This window comes from Cupressus sempervirens, chromosome 2 (genome assembly GCF_028749045.1).
Source record: "Cupressus sempervirens isolate cs-2001-9-10 chromosome 2, ASM2874904v1, whole genome shotgun sequence".
NCBI lineage: Eukaryota > Viridiplantae > Streptophyta > Pinopsida > Cupressales > Cupressaceae > Cupressus > Cupressus sempervirens.
The window spans coordinates 348,591,566-348,611,366 of record NC_143119.1 but is presented as its reverse complement, the minus strand read 5'-3'; the positions used below and the strand labels follow the sequence as shown (position 1 = coordinate 348,611,366).

The 19,801-nt window shown below is 36.4% G+C and overlaps 1 protein-coding gene across 1 annotated transcript in view; it reads left to right on the top strand.

Moving 5' to 3' along the window:
• Positions 1–12,279: 12,279 nt before the first annotated feature.
• Positions 12,280–19,801, top strand: part of LOC149572567 (lipoamide acyltransferase component of branched-chain alpha-keto acid dehydrogenase complex, mitochondrial-like) — a 69,273-nt gene continuing 61,751 nt past the window's right edge. Inside the window, exons 1-3 of the mRNA XM_089813668.1 lie at positions 12,280–12,711; positions 16,419–16,571; positions 17,711–17,836. Coding sequence (XP_089669794.1) covers positions 12,514–12,711; positions 16,419–16,571; positions 17,711–17,836 — 477 coding nt within the window. The 5' untranslated portion in view covers positions 12,280–12,513. The remainder of the gene's footprint in view (positions 12,712–16,418; positions 16,572–17,710; positions 17,837–19,801) is intronic.

The following is a 19,801-nucleotide window of genomic DNA, read 5'->3' as shown; positions in this document are numbered from 1 at the left end:
GGGGAGATGGTTATAGTGTTTCTAAGGAGGGGCTTGTATAAATCCAAGAAATGACTATTGATCCCAACATAGGGTAAGTAACAATAACCTCAAACACATTGTAGGTACAATCCCAAGAAAGGTTAAAGGGCTTTAGTTAATAAACTCTGAGGGAGCCCATTGCAATTTATATCTACGCAACTTGGATAAAACCCACTCCTTCCTTATATAAGTTTGAATAGTAAAAAATTCATATATGAGTGTTAATGAACATAAACATAACTTAATTTGATTAGATAAATGAATAGTTCTTTTAACTTCGAATACTATATATCCCTTATCTTGGAACATAAATGTCAAATATGTGTTAATTTGGTAATACATGAGACTAAACTCAATAAGGGGACATTAAATTTTCCTTTCATTCTAATATCTTCTACGTCAAACAATGACTAATGAATAAATTGGAAATAATCTTCCAAAGAGAGTTACCAAATACCAACACCACAAACCTCAAGAAGGTGCATAATTAAAACCCCTCATCTTTCCTAAAGGAGTTCTACTAACAAAAATAACACATACAACACCAAAAATATCTCCACTATATACCTTTTAAACCCTCTACACACAAAATATAGAGAAATACATGGCATGGAACCTTCAACGAAACCAAATTGAGGTAAACGGTCCAAAGAGGAGAGGAGATTCTAACATTTTTAGAAACTTTCCCTTGAATCTTGTAGTAGAGGCCCTATAGGCCATTATTAAAAAAAAATCAAAGAGGTAAATGAAACTACAACAAAATTAGTAGAACCACCATCAATACATTTCATTGATCACTCAAATGACACCCTATGAACCCCAACTTCAAACTTTACATGACTATAAAAAGAGGAGACCAAAGTGCATCTTATCCTTTATAGCCACATGCACGTGAAAAGAGAAGAATTATTTCCATTCGCCCATCAAACAACCACAAAGGAGAAAAAAATCCACCAATATACCATTACTACCTTTGGTAAATGAAAAGTCATTGTCATCCTCATCTAGTTATCCTTGTGTTTTTTTAATGTTGGATTCTACATGGTGCCCCATTTTTCGTAATTGTATAAAGTATGGTATGGTTGAGAAATATTACCATAATTTCATTCTTATTATATTCATAGCTAGACTAAACATGAATCCCCTATTTTGATCTTGTATACCATTTTGTTATAGTTGATCTAGTCTCCCATAGTCTTATATTTTTTTGTTAAAGCTTTTGAATCCTTTATTAGGTTAATCTTTACTCCTTGTTTAGTTGTTATGATCTTCACCATGTTAGTATCTTCCTTAATATATAACTCTCCTATTAGTAATATATGTACTCCACATTTTACCAAAAGAATAAAATAATTTGACATAATTATTTAGGAAACATGGTTGAGGGTTGGTTGATTGTAATCTTCAAGGTCATTCCAAAGGAAACTACACATTATTTGCTAAATCACCCTAATGACATTCCTTGAGTAACCTTTAGTAAATTTTCCTCTACTAACTTAGTTTCCTAAATGAAAACAACATTTGGTTTCATTTGATCTAAACCTCATTTGATCAAGTGATTGTTTTTAGGGAATTGTATCCCTTGAAATTCCAAGTTAGGAAATCCATGGCCTACTAGGAGAGACTATGTCTCTCCCTCATCGTAGTTTAATTTGACCTTTCATGTTTCCATCAACTTCAAGTAATTTTTGGATTGATCTCCTACCTCTTGACCTATGACTGCCCAAATTTACTTTGGATTATTTCACCTCTGATTACTTAATAGAGAAAAATTATTCAATTCCAACTTCTTTTGATATCCCAAAAAATCTTCACCACAACTAAGATCCTCCTTAGATACTTCTGCCCTTTCTACCAATCCCTTAGATTGATTCAAGAAAATTTGTGTATCCTAATCAAGATTGACATGTAGAATCAAATTTAGGTCCCATATGTTTTCAACTAGCTGATTTTTTGTTGTAATATTGTCCATGCATATTGACTATTTTGAACTAGGAGACTCTGATTGAATAATGACCGATGCAATTGTAACTTGATACCCTAGATTAGCAGGGGTAGAAGTGAATTCATCAACTCTAGTGGCAAGGGGAGCCTCCACATCCAAGACAATTCTACCTGGCCCTTCTCCTAGCTCTTTGGTTCCCCATTCATGACAAAGTTAACAAAGGTTGCTTCCTAACCTTTGACACATTTTGATCCTGAAGATTTTTCAATCTTTCCTCCAACACTACCAGTTCCTTACCTTTCCCTTTTTTTCCACTATGCACTCAACCTTCAAATGACCCTAGCCATTGAAGGATTTGCATTTCTCCAAAACCTCTTCTACATGTACTTTGTTCCACTAAATGCCCTTAGATGAATGGATCTCAATAGCCTTGGTAGAATTGGATGGGGTTTCCTCATAATGTGGATCTTAGAGTGCCCACTAAAATATTCTTTTGAAATGGCCTTAGCTGACTTGATGAACTTGCCCAATTTGTTCCCAATCTCTTCCAAAGTTTCCTTTGTCCAATATTCATGTGGAAGATTGTACAAGAATATGCAAATTGGGACTTCTTTTACAATTGTTGCCTTACAGAAAAAATTTGGGAGACAATATTTGATATAGAATCCAAATCCATTCATCAAGAAAGGGCTATTATATAGGATGCAATATTTCTCTTGTGTTGATCCCATGATAATCAAGAAGAAACCATTGGTCAATGTTTTAATGGACACATGTGTCCCCCATTCTAAATCCACCTATTTGGATCTTTTGGAAAACATGCTAGCCATCGCCCCACTTCATAAAAAAGGATCTATCCTTTAGGTTTTGGATAGAAGCCTTCCAAGAATCTGATTCAATTATGATATCAATGGTGTTGTTTTCATTTGTCTTCGATTTTTCTTTTTCTATAAGCGAAGGTTGATCCTTGACGCGCGAGTACCAAAAAAATTTCTCCACCTATTTGAAACTTTCTTTTGCCCCATCGATAATTTTTTAATACCCTATGTGATATCGAATCAAACTTTATTGGATGTTGAATGGATGTTTTTTACCATCCCTAACCTTGTCAAATTGTCTATGGTGCAGAGGCTCCCATGGAAGATGCCTTCCTTTGCTAGATCTTTCCCTATTGTATCCCTGGTTGGAACTTCCTTGTCTAGCTTTGGATTGCCCATATCGACATCCATTCTTCCTTTATCACCTATGATCTACCTCCATTCATCATTTCCCTCATTCTGCTCCTACTACTTTCACCATTTTTCTCCCCAAGATTTTCTCCTTTCTATTTTATCTTTTGCAATCTCTTGAGAGTAATGTTAAGGAGGCAGCTAAGGTGAAAATGGGGCAAAAAGTTTCCCCATTTTACCATAGGGTTTAATGTTCCATATCTACCATTTTCATCACACCTTGTGTCCTCCCTACCAAATTATTATGGAATAAGTGCCACACTCCTCCCCTTGACCTCTAGAAGTGATGTCGGTACCCCTGGCCCCAATCATAATATGACTGACAATCCTAGAACTAGTCATATTAACAAACACCCAAATCCTAAAACTAAGTTTGAATCCCCTGAGGAAACCCTAAAGGTTATATTAGTAAAAACAAGAAGAGTCTAACTGGACTCCTACTAAACTCAAAAGCCTTAAAAGAGTAAAAATGGTGAACTCAAAGGTTGAAATTACTGAAGAAACAAAATCTCCTTGCCACTCTAAATGTCTTAAGGGAAACCCATATATAAGAATTGAAAAAGAAGCCATTGACACTGATAATGATGGTTTAGAAGAGCTTGGGGAGGAGTATGTGTCCAACATAACCTATGACAATGGTTCCACCCATATCTTGATTAATATTAATTCTAACCCTAGGGAACCCAACCAGGATATGGTGGTCTTAGAGGTAGCTCCACTCACTGACAAAAAAGTCAAATCCCCTATCACATAGAAACTAATGAATGAGACCCCACCCTTAGATGATTTGGAGGTCCTAAAGGAACACCTTGAGGCATTGGAGGCTAAGATTGGGGTTTTTTGACAAAAGATTGAAGAACTTGACATTAAATTGTAAAATATGTGCAAGTTTTCCATTAAAGTAATGCACAATTTGGGCACCTCTCTTTGTTTGATGTAGGTTTTCAGTGAGAAGAACTCTAAGGATGCGAAGGAGAAGAATATTTGATATCCTTACGGAGGACTGGACCACTCTCATGCTGACTTCTAAATGGAAGAAAAAAAGTTTAGGGCCTTTTCTTTTTTTGAGTCAATGGTTTTTGGGTGTTTAGGGTTCCCATGGCCTTGCCATAGTTTAATTACGTTATTTTGAACTACTAGACTTATTTGGTTACTTGTGTTGTCCTTAAGATCACTATGTTTAAAACTAATGTTTTGTTGGTTTACTTTGGTATTGTTGACACTAAGACAAACTCTCTCATTTTTTGGTTAGATTATGATATTATGATAAACTCTCTAAATGTTTGGTTAGTTTATGACATGATAATTGCTATTTTGGTTTACAAAAATTATACCGTTTATGGTTTAAAGTAATCAAATTTCCATAATCCATTAGAAGTGAAAAATATTTATTTTGAGTTTGATTGTAAGCATTTTTTTATCATCATAAAAAATATGCACACAATCAAACTCTAGAAAACTTTTTTGCAATTATAGTTTAGTTGTTTTAGTTTTTGACAGTGATACTTTAGTGAAGAATAATGTTTAATGTTGTTGGTTCCTCGTTGAGGTTGTCACTCTAATGAAAATGTCACTCAATTATTAGTTTGGCTCTGTATTTTCTTGCCACTGTAGCTTGCTCTATAAGACCAACACCCTTAATTTGTTGCATTACTTATCAAAAACAAATATAATACAATTTATGTTTATTTTTTCATATTTAATACATTAAAAATACCTTGAATAGAAGTGGTTCTAGTTGTTTTTGTTTTAAAATACAAAACTTATTTTTGCTAACTAGACTATACATGTTTCATAAAATATTTCAACTCATAAATGGTTTAAAAATAAACAATCATTGATATTACTAAGTTTAAGACAATTTCCACTTTCTAGATCAAAAAAAATTTTGTTGTGTAAAAGTTTAAAATTTGTTGATAATAAAATTTTGATCTATGATAATTTGACAAGGTGGATTTGACGTGCTTGTCCCTACAAACCCTCCATCAGATCTAGCAACAACCTACCCAACTAGTTTTTTAGACAATTACCAAGAACCCAGTATACTTAGTCTTTTAAAAAAAAGTCCCCTTGATAAGTTATCTAATTTTTATTTTTTTTCAAAATATCCCCTTGGTATAGCTTCCGTCTGAGCCCTCACTGGTTTGCTGCCTATCATACCACATTTACTATGATATTAGTATTCATTTATAATGGCCTCGACCTTCTCCAACTTAGTAGTTGATGCTACTATTGGAGAGAATGTCACCGCCAAAAAAATGATTGGGCAAGTTCGTCCCCAAGGTGTTCCATGAGTCAATTCCTCTCCTGACATTATTTTGAATGTCAAGGAGTTTGATAGTGCATACACTTGGTTAGAACAAAAAACCCTCATTGGGTATTTTGTGGGTCACACTCCTTCTAAAAGAATATTGTGGGAATGGATTTCCAAGGTTTGCACACCTCAGGGTGTTCACCTTGAAGGCATTCAAAGCCTTACCAAAGGCTTTTTCCTTTTTCGCTTTGGCACCCTGGGGCAAGTTGCACATGTGTTTGTTCAAGGTCCCTGGACTATTAGGTCCTCCCTCTTGGTTTTTCAATGTTGGTTGCACAATTTTGCTATTTATGAGTATCCATGTGCCCATAGTCTATAGCCTTTCTTACTCAATGTAAATTACTGTACTAAAAGCTCTTTTAATTTAAACTAATGTGAATTATAATTAAGAAATGCAATAGCTAATAGGCTAGTAATGGTTATACTTGAGTCCTATTACTCCCATCTTGAAATGCAAAAGACAGATGCCATTTTTAGTCTCTTGAGCTACAAAGCATGGAATACTTGAGCTACTTCATTACAAGCTAATTAACATAGAAATGCTTGAAAACTAGAGGAAACCAGCTATATCAATTGCCTATTTAGGTGGAGTTCCTTAGATTGCCTATCCCATGTTGGTCCTTTTTGTCAGCCATTGCATAAACCATCAACAAGGTTGTTTGCCTTGAACCAAACAAGTTTTTCAACACTTGGCCCCAACATAGGGTTTGTGTTGAGGTTGACCTATCTAGGGACCTCAAAGATTTTGTGGACATTGGTGGTACCACCTTCACTCAGAAGGTGCTTTACCTAAACCTTTTGAATACCTAAGCCTTTTGAATACCTGTTATCAGTGCTAGTCCGCTAAGCGCAAGATTAGGGATTGTCCTTTGTTGGACCACAACCGTCTACCCGTTTTAGAAGTCAAGCCAGCTATGGTCACCAAGAAAGATGAATGGACTATGATGGTGAAAAAAGGAGAGAGTTCAGTTGTAGCTAAGGCAAGCTCTTTGCCTATGGATAATGGTAGACCTAGCTCAAGCCTGGTTCAACTAGAGCCTTCAGTCCCTTTGCTTCCTCCACCTCCTTTTTCAAGCCCTGGAGTATAGGGGACAACGAGTGTTCATACTCCTGATCCTTGTCCTTTATGGATTTGAGCATTGCAAGTGACGTCGATGATTGCACAACAAACCATACATCAGTCTCACAACCCAAATGACCACAATGAGTATCTTGAAAATGGGGAGAAGATTCAGAGGGTCATCTCTTTATGACTCCTCATTTGATGCTCCCACATTTTTGCACAACAACTTCTTCTCTCTTGGAGACAAGGATGATATGCAAGATGGTTTACCATGAATTGCCTCTCATGGAATGTGTGGGCGCTGATAGACCTCCCTAGAAAATATTCTTTTCGTGACACTAGGTGTCAACTTGGTAATCTTGATGTGCTTTGTCTTCAAGAAGTTAAAGTTGTTGGATTGCTTCTCACCTCATCTTGTAGGGTTATTTGGCCAAACATCATTATTTTTGCTTCCTAGCGTGAGGCTGGCCGAGGTGGAGTTCATACTCTTCTCTCCCCTCCTTTACTTTCTTCTATTATTTCACATGGATATGACCCTTTGCATAGGGTTGTTTGGATTTTGCTATCTTTTTAGAATCATTCTTTTGGTATTGTTAACATTTATGCCCCTAATGATGTTGTTGAGCATTCACACCTATGGCAATGGTTAGCAAATCATTTGCCACCTGTGACTTGGTTTTTTGTGGGGAATTCAACATGGTTGAGCTAGCCATTGACAAGGAAGGACTTCTGCCTTTTTGATGGGTAGTTGGCAAAAGAGAGGTTTGATTTTACATGTGAAACAAGCTAGGTCTTTTTGATCCTAATGCTAGCCACCACCCAGATGGGGTTTGGCATATATGGTCCAATTTTCAAGTTGGGTCTGATAGAGTCTTATAGAGACTTGACAGGGCTATGATTTCTGCATTGTCCTTTTTTTCCCTTCTCTCACAAGTATGCCCTAGCTGTCACACCTTTGCCAGATGTGACGTTGTCAGATCATTCCCCCATTATCTTTTCTATCACTTGGTAAACAACATAGCCTCATCCTTGTAAAACCTAGTTTTATCTCAATACTTCTTTGCTCCCCCATCCACCGACTATTGCCCACATTCTTTGAGTCTAGAATTTTGAGCCTCAACCTCACAACTAGCTTGGGTGGATTCAATGGTGGAATTATGCCATCCTCTGTACTGCGAGATTTGTTTGCATTTATGGTAGACAATTAGCGAAGTACTGTTGAAGATCTTATGAAGCCACAACTAAAAATCCTCGTATGACCTCAGAAGCTCTAGCCATAAATCCGTTTGATACTAATCTCTAGGTTTAGCTTGCCCATGTTTGACACTAGAAGCAAGTTGTAGATAGTTATGTTGCTAGAGGAGCTTAGATCAAGGCCTATCTCCATTGGTTGGAGGTCGATGATCAAGCTTCTAAAGATTTTTTTAATGTTGTGTGGGCTCATCACTCTGCAGTTGGCATCAAACGCATCAAAGAAGACCAACAAGTTCTTACTGACCTACCAGACATTCTCTAGGCATTTGTGCACCACTATGAGTAGGTTTTCATGGCTCATGGGCCCTCTACTATGCGTGACCAAGCTTTACAAGCTTTCCTTGTTGTCACTCCCAATAGACTTGCTCCTGAGCAATATGTCTTTTTTGAGAAAAAGTTAACAGTTGCACACCTGAAGGAAGCTATCATTTCCATGGCTGATGGCCGAGGCCCCTAGTTGTGATGGTTTTCCTTGTGAATTCTACAAAATCCTATGGGATGATATTGAGCTTGATTTGATTCAAGGGTATCGTAAAGCTTACAATTCTAATTCCCTAGGAAACATTATCAACATGGGTAATATTAAATTCATACCTAAAGCTGGTGATCCCAAGGAAATCTGCAATTGGAGGCCCATCACTTTGTTGAATGTCTCCTACAAGATCATTGCCAAATCCCTCTCTCTTAAAATTCAACACTTGCTCCCTCAGATTGTTTGACCTAAACAAACTAGTTTTCCTCAAGTCTTGATATATTTTGGATAACATCATTGTTGTTTGGGAAGGTATGGAATGGGCTCGAAAATCCAAGCAATATGCTTTATTCTCAAGATTGATTTTGCCAAAGCTTATGACCGGATTGAGTAGCCTTTCGTCCTAGCCATGCTTCAAGCTTTGGGGTTTGGTCCAGTCTTTCTGTAGTATGTGTGGATGCTTTTTTGGTGATGCCTATGCTTGCATCGCCATCAGTGGGAGGCAATTTGAAGTTTTTGGGCTCTTTAGATCTATTCGTCAAGGTTGACCTCTTGCACCTTCACTTTATGTGCTAGCGTCTAAAGGTTTTGGCTATCTTCTTGCCAACGCCATCTCTCAATGTCTGGTGTGTGGCATTTCTCTTCTAGAGTCCTCTAGGTGACTTGTTAATGGCCATTTTGCAGATGATTCCTTCCTTACTTTGGTGGAAGATGAAGACAATATTGCCAACGCCTTGTAATGCTTGGATACTTTTTGCCTTGCCTTTGGGTCTACTATTCAATGGCACAAAACCCTTTGTCACAGAAAATCTTTCTTGCTAGGCCCTTAGTGGTTGCAGCAGTATGGGTGGAAATGGGTCCAACATGGAGAAATTTTCAAGTTTTTGGGCATTCCCTTTGCTTTTCAAGCCTCCCCTATGGAGTTGTGGAATGTTTTTCTTGCGTGGATTAGCTAGAATATTGGATCACTAAGCCACTCTCCCTTGCGGGAAAATTTCAAATTTGTTCTAAAATGCTTGCTGTTATGCATGTGTACTACTCTTCCCGTTGGAGCCCTTCCAAAACTTCATACCTCAAGTTCGAGCGTCTCCTCTGGGACTTTCTCTGGGCCTCTGATGCAACATTGTGACTTTCATAGAGTGGCATGGGAATATTGTCGCTTGCCCAAAGACTCTGGTGGGCTTGCGCTGCTCGTCACTCGCAAGCAGGGGATTGCCCTTTGTTCCAAGTGGGTCATTTGGGCTCTCACTGGAGATGGGGCCTAAATTTTTTTGTGTTGACACTGCATTTCTTTAGGCCTTCTGCTTAACCGACCTGCCTGGAAGGGGATTGGCTTTACAAACCCTTCTTATGACTCTTGAATCTGTTTAGATTCAGGGCACTTTTGTTGTTAAGAGCATTTGGATAGCCTAGGAAGCCCTCAAACCATGGCTTCACTGGACTGGTAATGGGTTCAGAGATGGACTTTCAATGAACGAGAAAAACTTTTGGTGGTCTCCCTTGTTTGCTGCTCAAGGTGTTCCTTTAGCTAAGATTCAAGGAGCCAATGCTCTGTGCTTATTTCGAAGGGGTATCAAAATTCCCAAGGATTTATTTTCCAGGGTTACTATGAGCCTTCACTCATGGGGGGATTTGCAAGTGCAGTTCAAGCTTATCTATACAGATTGGAACAAAGTTGATCTTCTAGTTTTTGCGATGCCTCCCAATTTGTTACACAAGCTTGGTATTTACTCATCTCACCCATGGTGGAAAGATTGTAAGTGGTATCCTGCCACTCTTATGACTGGGTACAAGCTCAGGTTGGGGTATTAGTGGCTGGTGCCACATCTTCTGATGGTTGGTACTCTCAATCAACGTTGGCATTTGCATTATGCTTATAAGACTTGGAGTCTTAGATTTGCTACTGTCTGATTACAAAGCCAAAGATTGCTCACTTCTCCTGATGCCTCCTCTTCTAGGGCTTGCCTTTGGGCCCTTGGCTTTGACATCTAGGAGTCTTGGATCCTAGATGCCCTTTTTGTGGTCAGCCCAGATGCTTCCTGCACATTTTTTGGTTCTATAGGAGAGCCCAAGACTATTGGCTTTGGATCCATGACTTTTTCAAGCCTTTTCATCCAGAGGATTTCACTTGGCATATGGTTGTGCTGGGAGATCTGCCCAAGCTTCCTTTTAGATATGCCCAAATTTGACATGCTTTCAGAATGGAGATTTTGTTTACTATTTGGAAGGACCACAATGCTATTTTATTCTCTCATAGCTTTCTTTATATACATATTGCTATGTACTCTAAAACACGTATATGTAATAATGTCATTATGTAGATTCAAATACAAACTGATAAAATTGCACTGGAGGTGGCTCACTTGTAGGAGTAATTAGCTCATTGGGGAAATGCACCTTGTACGGTTGCCCACATGCCTCCGAATGCTTTATTTGGTGACTATACTCCTCTTTGTGGTCGTCGACGAGGCTGAAGCAGATCTACACGCTGCTCACGCACTCCCTGATCATAGCCTCATCGCCGCTCTCCTAGTGATGGTTTTGGTGCCGTCGCCTCCACAGAGGTTAGGCTCGAGCTAGTCCCTGGTGGCTCCTCCTATTGCCGCCAATGTGGGTTGGCTGTCTGCAAAATGAGACCCCAAATGGGCTTTCCCTCGGTTGGACTTAACCATTTCTCTGCCCAAGCTGAAGGGAGATAAAGAAGTTGATGCTGCTGTTGATGACGATTGGGCTCCCCCTGAGCCAACCATCAACCCTAACGACTTCTAGGGTTAGACCCACATTTAGTTGGCACTGTTCTTACAGCCAGAGGGCTTTGTACTTTTTGCTTATATATGTTTTTTTGATGAATAGTTGTTAATTCAACCTTGTGCCTTTTGAACTCATGGGGGATCTATCCCCGAACCCTTTTTTTGGGAATATATATATTTAAATTATACTTAATGAAAAATGTCTATTCATTTAATTTTTTTTAAAAAAATTCCCTTGGTAAGTAATCTAAACAAGAGCTCTTTGAGAGCTGGAGTCCCTGCCACTAGGAAAACAAATTGGACGTAATATTTAAAATTATAGTTTTGAAAAGAGAAGTTATAAATTTTAGCAAATTTAATTTAGATTTTTAATTAATATTTTTAATTTTAGTTTTATAGAATAATGTGGTGACTAGCCATTGTCTAAAAATATACAACTTAATGTAATGCATTGTAAAATCATGCGATTTGAATTAATAGATTTTTAACAAAGAAATTTTAAAAATCTAGAATTTTATTACATAAGTTAAAATTAGAAATTAATTGTTTTTAATTTTTTAAATTAATATATACTAAAGTCTATATATAAAGCAATACAATTCTTAATAACAATAGTATATTTTAATAAAAAATTAAATTTAATAATTATTGATTTATATAAAACTAATTTTTAAAATAATTTAAAATATATTAACATTTTTAAAAATTATTTTGAAAATTAAAAATTGTGATATTAATATTGATAAGACATTATTTTTGTTGTGGAAGATAAAAACATGACTTTTTTAGAAATCTAATGAACTTGTGACAAATATGCACAAGATAAAGTTGTAATTATTTTATAAATCTAATAAACTTGTGACAAATATGTAAAAATAATAAAGTTGTAATTAATAATGAACTTGTCACAAATATGGACAATATAAGGTTGTAATTAATAAATTCATTAATGCATGTTAGAAAATATTGTATTTTTTGAAGTGGGAAAATAAAATAAATCTACCAAAAATACAACGAACCAATTAGAAAAAAAGTAATAAATCAATATAAATTAATTTAAAAATATAAAATTTGTTGAATTTTAGAACTTAGTATTTTTTTTGGGTTGCACAAATTAGGTGGGTTAAACAAAAAAAACATTAGTACCCTGCCTCTATATAAGGAGGGACTAATAATAATTAGGGATTTATGACGTTGCATGAATATTTGCCCTGGGTAGGTACAGAAGTGGAAACGGAATATTTTCGGTTGGCGGGTCAGTGTTCTTCCCCTTCTCACCATTTCATCACTGACGGGGCTCAGTTTAAGATAATGTATAATAAGTTGTCTCGCCCGATATGCCAGGCATTCGGAGCAATCTTCCGTACCATTGTGGTATTTAAATTACGCAACAAACCTCGCCAATCGCAGTCCAATGGTCTTATCCACCCGGTAACCATTTCTGCTTCAACGTTCAAGCCTTTCGATGTTTAAGATTAACAGAGATTTTCAGTTGAAAACGATGAGAAGAATACTGCTTAACACGAAGCTATTAAATTCAATACCATTTCGGTTGCATCATGCAAAGGAATTCCAGGTCTCGAAATTTAATACGAAATGGCGGGAATTGTCACAAAATTTAGATTCCCTGATGAAACGGGAACCGTCTTTTGCCCGGGGAAAGGTTAATTTCTGATTGAAGCTGGTCTAGTTTTACTTTAGTTTGAAAGTCTGGAGCAATTTTTTTCAAAACCGGTGCAAATATCGTTAATTGAGGACGATTTCTTTTCCTTTAACAAAAATGAGAGAGTTCGCTCTGAGTTTAATAGCAAAATAAAATCAATGCACTGGATGGTAGCTTATATTTTTTATTACCATTGCCAGGTTCAACGTAGTCTATTGTTTACCCTAATTAGAATAAATTAATTTGCTGAAAGCGTTTAAATATGACGAATTTAGTGATGTTATCAATTTGTAAGTATCGATTATAAAAAACAGTGGAAACCTAGATATGACTTTATTATGTATTTAATTCATTCAAGTTTTATGTTTTTTGATAGTGTGGGTTGCATTTACGCTTTCAGTTCCTCTTGAATGGTGCCTTCATTGCCAATACAGTTGAAAACTTCTGTATGGGAAAGATATGCCCTGTTTGGTCTTTTGCTGTGAAATTATAATTGCATATGAATGATAACTTGAGGTTAAATTAATGGATGGCATATTTGAAGCGGATTTTCGGACGCCATTGTTATTGTTATGTTGCAGTTGCTTGGTAGCCGTCATCATTTTGATCTTCTACAAGCTATTTCCCTTGGGCACGTCATAAGTGTTGATTTTGTACTGATTTTTAGCAACATAAGATTATAGCATAGTTACACCACCCTGGGGGACGGGGGGACGGCGAAACGGGGGGACAAGTTTCCGGGACGGGGGGACAGAGGGGCCTTAATTTGGGGACGGCGGGGGGACGGTGGGGGGACAGCAGCAGGGGACAAGAGGGGTGTATATATCTATGCATATGGTATTTAAAAATGTTAGTTATGAAAATATGTATTGCAATATAGGATGTAAAGATGTAAAAGAGTGAATACTTGAAACATTGCATTGAATTGGAACATCGTACATTAAACATAAATAGTTGAATTTGCAAATAGTGAATAGCAGGATGTCCCCCATCCTCGGTGGAGGTGGTGGAATCTAGTGGCACCGCTGGGGACGGGGAGACGGAGTCCCCAAGTCTCCGGTGCGTTGAAGTCTCCGAGACGTCGGGCAAAAAGGGGGGGGACGCGTCCCCGTGTTACTATGGATTATAGTCAATAAGAAAATTGGACAATCAGGATAGTATTAATGCTCAATATAGCTCCCTAACTCCAACGGCTTATATAATTTTCGTTAGAAGAACTAGGGCTTTGTCATTTTATGAAGTCCTCCTTGACTGGGGTTGTCATCCCTCTAATTGACCTTTCAATCCAATGACTAGCTTTCCAGTTATCTGCCGTATGAAATGGGAGTCAGAGGACCAGTTTACACCTTAAAAGGGAATATTGTAGAATAGGATGTTGAAAGGATCTTCAGGGGATTGTAACTTTGCATTCCGTTCTTTGAGATATCATAAACGCTATGTAATTCTGTATCTGGATCCTCTTCCCGCTGCAGGAAATTTTAATAATGCCTTCATCTGACTCCAATTGACCTTTTTAAAAGGAGAATGCTTCTAACTTAAACTTTGCATATGCTTCAACTTCAAGTTTGTGTATCTTTCACTCACAGCTTTGTAACAGAGGTTTCTATAAATAAATATATGATGAATGGGTTAATACGGGCCTAACTTTGAGTGCACAGACAGCTATCAATTTTAGTTTACTCTGACATATTTAATAAAGGGGTGCCAGCTCTTTTGTTTTGATCAGATATTAGGAAGTTAAACAGGACTCCACGCACTTAAAATTAAGGTCCTTTAAAATTTGGCTTGAAAAGAGCATATATTTGTCAAAATGTTCTACATAAATATTTTACAACCTGGTCAGGCTCTAAGAAAATGCTGCTTTAGACCAGAAAATCTGAAAATTATGAATTAGATACATTTCTGCCATTGAGAGAGATATTTGTCTGTTTTGGATTCTGTAATATAATAAAAAAGTTAAAACCATCATGGGTGAAATCTACAAGTTACATACTTGAGTTTCAGATTTCAAAATCTTTTGGAGCCATCTAGGCCAATGTTCAACCAAGCTTTCAGGGCAAAGAAGGATTGACTTCAAACATTGAAACTTCATAACCATTGAGTATCACACAGTCAGGCTTAGTCAACCATATCATCTAAGCTGCCACTTCCACATCATTGAGTATCACTGGATTGGTACCAAGCAGGATCTTGAAAAACCAACTTTGTTGTCCATCAGATAGACAAAACTGTCAGGCATAGACAAAACTGTAAGTTGGCGCTCCTTAAGCTCCTCATTGATGCTACCATTCCCACTTCACCCAGAAACTCATTGATAGCTTCAATACCTTTGCTGGCCAAGAATGAGATGCCATAGGGGAACTGTTCTTTGAACACATCATAGAATTTTCAGCATAGACCATGTGAACCAGCTCTGGGGCCACTGCCAGCTAATATCAATACTTCTAACAAACATCAGAATCTTCTCCAGACATCCCAACAGTCCCATAACTTCATAATCCATTTAAAAACAGTCACCAGCTCCATCATCATTCTTAGCTTTCCGACCAAAGCACTGAACTGTCCTTGTGTTACTCTTCAATATCTTATGGGAGATGTAGGGGGAGCTAATGGCATCAGAGGTTCCTACTAGAAAGTTTGCTCACTTTGAAAGTCAGACCACCTACTGATTATCATTGCTTCCAAGAAGTTTTATTTATCAATAAACAACTTATTCAGATCATCCAGACAAGTCCTCACTTCCCTCTCTTTAAATTATTTTTCGACAAAAAAATATGATGAACTCCATAGCATTAAAATGATGGACATCAACTGCATAATTTATTTTAAAGGTCCTCCTAAACTTTTTAGCAGATTGAATGATGTCCCCCTCCCAATCCTTCCAATAATTCTGCAATCTTTCGTCTAGATTTCTTTAGATGAAAGTATTTCTGATATCTGAATCAGATAGCATATATCCAAATGAATTTGTTTGATGATTGCTACCCTGGACTCATCAGCCTATATGCATTTAACCTTAAATTTTCTTAACATTTGCCATCATTCTGAGTCTGGAGCTCACGACAATAAATGCAAGATAAAAATTAGAACTCTAAGAGGGAGATAGATGAACAAAGTTTAGAAAGATCAGGTGCCACCTGTATATTGGAGGCTTAAGGTAACAATTCCAGAGCTTCTTGTTGCATTTAATGCTTAGTCAAAATTGAAGCCACGATTTGGCAACCAAGGATGATCTGAATCTCTTCCTTGTATAAAAGGTAATTAATCACTCCAAATGGGGTATATCAACAAGTCCTCACGTGTTCTTTACCTCTTCAAACTCAATCAGTTGGCTTATTATAATCACTTAATTATGCATTTTCCCTTACCTTTCACTTTACCACAGCACATCGCTTCTGATATTATCATCTGTAAATTTGAGCTATGTTGCACAAATTTATTATCAATATTTGTTATAATGTTTATCTTTGTGATGGTTGCAAAAAAAATCATTATTTTTTTTCCAAAATATACAAAATCTTATTTTACCATTTTATGTGCACAACTAAAATGGTCATTAATTGCAATTAGTGCCATACTGTTTTCTGTCATTAATATTTATTAAGGTTTCATATTATAAATTGAATAAAAGGTGATAAATATTTAATTGGCTCTCTTTTGTTGGCCTCATTGTTTTGATTATTTTTATCAATATGTGTTTGTTGCAGTTTGAGTGTTCTTACGTAATTCAAAAGTGTTTCCTTTCAAGTCAAGCTCATGGTAATGGCACGGAACCTGTGGGAGGAATAGTTGGAGTTCCATTGGCCCAAACAGGGGAGGGGATTGCAGAATGTGAGCTCCTCAAATGGTTTGTGCAAGAGGTGAGTATAGGAGGAGCATTTCTAAAACATTTCAAATTTGTAGATATTTTACATTAAATTTGACATTTTTTTTTGAGATGGTAATTATGAGATGTCCATTATTGCGAAAAGATCCAAATTACCTATGAAATATCGAATAATTTTGAAATCATACTATTTGGCATACATTTTTAATATTAGGTTTGCTTGATTCAAATTACAAGAAGTCAGAGTTGCTGAAATGGTTAACTAATTGCGCTGGAAGCACATATTGAAGGAACCCAAAAAATAAGGTGGTTCTACTATTGGTTTGCACCTTGTTTTTCACTCACATCCAGGCCTTACTTTTCCCCAAACAGAAGAATTTACTCTCACTAACATCTCATAGCATTAAGGAATTAAAAAATGAATTTTGAAGGTCTTCACTCTTCAGTGTCATATCCCTTCCTCCCTGATACAGATTTGTGATTATATCGATCTTCAGAAAATGAGCAGTTAGTCTTGGTCTGATGGAAATGGGATCAAACTTGTATCTTAGTGTAAAGGACATCTATAAGTTATGTTAGATATCTTTGTGGTGTATCCCAGGATGGTGACCAACCCATCTTTGTCTAGAGATAGAAAGTAAAATGAAGGGCTCAGTCCAAGTTATTTTCAAATACACTTACTGGATCTCCTCAATAATATTGCTACAAATGTGAATCTTCTCAGATCTGAGTGAGGAGTAGACAAGATTATGAAGGTCTCCCTACGTCTAGGGAACAGTTTGAATACAACCATTAGAATTGTCATATTGACTATCATGAAGCTCTTAGTTTGTTTTATAACTACAGATATTTGCTTGTATACAATCTATGAACGTAGGAAGATAAATTAAAACTGTAATTAGTTTATCCTCTTTGTACACCTAATTTATTTAGTCAACATAGATAAACTTTTGATCTGCAGCATCATTTGTTTAAGATACATTATTTTAATCTTCTTGCATACCAAAGAAAAATTAGCTTAACTTGTACCTAAAACATGCAAAAGTCAAGTCAATAGATTGTACAATGTTTTTTCAGACCTTGTTAATCAGCAGTTAGTAATTGTGATTAATGCACACAACCTCCAATTTTGTTAGAGCTTGCAACTTATGATTGTACGATTTGGTTTTGCAGGGAGACAGAGTGGATGAGTTTCAACCACTCTGTGAAGTCCAAAGTGATAAAGCAACTATTGAAATTACAAGTCGCTATCAGGGGAAAGTGTCACGAGTGAGATTCATTCCTGGAGATATTGTAAAGGTACAATCCTTACAACTATGTTATGCCAAGAGAATTTCGTTGAGGCAGCTAGTTACTATTTTCTTGTCTTCAATATAAACAAACATTATGAGTGACATTTCTGATCCTTTCTAATGCATACATCTTTTTTTAAGTGATTGCTTCACATTTTATGTTAGCATCAGTTTCTAGTTTAAATTTTAAGCCCAAATATTGGTGTGCACTTGAAACTAAATTTACCATAGAAACATTTGTCATCTATGAAATATTAGACAATTTGGAGGCCCTTCTTTTGAAGCAGCCATTTAAGGTTCCTTTCTAGATGATGGATGAAAATAGTTTTATTTATCTCAGAGAGAAACATGGAAGAGTTCTTAGTGGGATTTTGTGAAATTACCCTTTATGAAGAGTATCATGCTGCTAGAATGAGTTAATCGCAAAAAAATAGCTGTTCTAAACTAATAATAATTAAAAGAGTGCACTATTATAATCTTTTATTCTTTTTTTCCAGTCACTTTCCTAGATATGGTACTTTTAGTATTAGTTTAATTATTGGAACAAAAGAGAACACATATAGATTCTAATCCATGGTCAGTTTATCTTTGTCCATCAATGGGTGATGATAACAAGGAGAGTTGTGAGCTTACTACCCATGATTCCCTTAAATAAGTGTATAACATAAGAAAAAACTACTTATGTAGACATTAATGGCTATACTTAATTAATCGAAACATTTTGAAGCACAATGCTCTACTGGTACACGTTAATTACTACATATAAGAATACATACTTGCTTCCCCATACCATGACCTATGATTATGAAAACAAGGTAATTTATCAATCAACTGAGTATTAAAGGCCATGCTGGATATTAAAGGCATGAGAAGATCAAGGCCAAACCTTTCTCTCGTGGAATAACATCCCAATTTCCTGGGTCTAAAATAACATTCAACATACTCAATGAATACAGTTATAACTTCAATTTCATAAGAAGGCAGTTACATCATTCATGTTCATGTGAAAAGTATTACCATTAAAATCGGTTAGACAAAATTTCTTAACTAGAAACTTAAAACACCATCAAATGAAATTACTATAGAAATTGAAACTACTTACCTCGGGAAAACTGAGATTGAAGTCAAACTAGGGATGCTTCTGCAACCACTCGAGTTAGTCCACAATAACACGATAACAATTTCACATGATGACTATCATCTAAAACTGCTATCTTAAATTCAAATGATGTTTGTAATTAAATACCACTATATTTAAAATTAGGGCATCACATACCATTGTATCAATTAGGGCATTGTTTACCTTCGGTTCATTTACGGCTTCTAATACCGCCATCTCACTTAGGGCTTCCGCTACCACAGATTCATCTAGGGCTTTCGATACCATGGATTCAATTAGGGCTTGTGATACCACTGATTCAAATAGGGCTTCCAATACCACGAATTCAAATAGGGCTTCCAATACCACAGATTCAATTAGGGTTCCAATACCACTGTATCCTTTAGGGTTCCAGTCATCCCTCAAATCAGCTAGGTCTTTAGATTCCTTTTCCTCTGATTACTTAACTGTGACAGCATCTCAAGATTAGAAAATATACTTCTAATTGTTATTCATATATATAAAAGTAAAATGATGATAACAATGAAATACTTCAATTTAATCTTATCTCGTCCTAAATAAAAATGATAGTACCTGTTTGCAATAAACAATTGATTGCATGGCTTATCTCTGTCTGACGCATATCCGACATCTTGAGAGAGGTGAAACATTGTTAGGGGCTTAACCACCCAACCTTGGACCACAATATATTCCCACACGATCTCTAACGAGAAAGGCCCTCCCTACCCGGAATTGACAGGGAACATCTTGCCATCCACTGGGCTTCTTGGTAATTTAACATGCAACTTGGTAACAGGAAATCACAATTTATGCATGAGTTATTAATTAATTCATATTAAAAAATAATAGTTG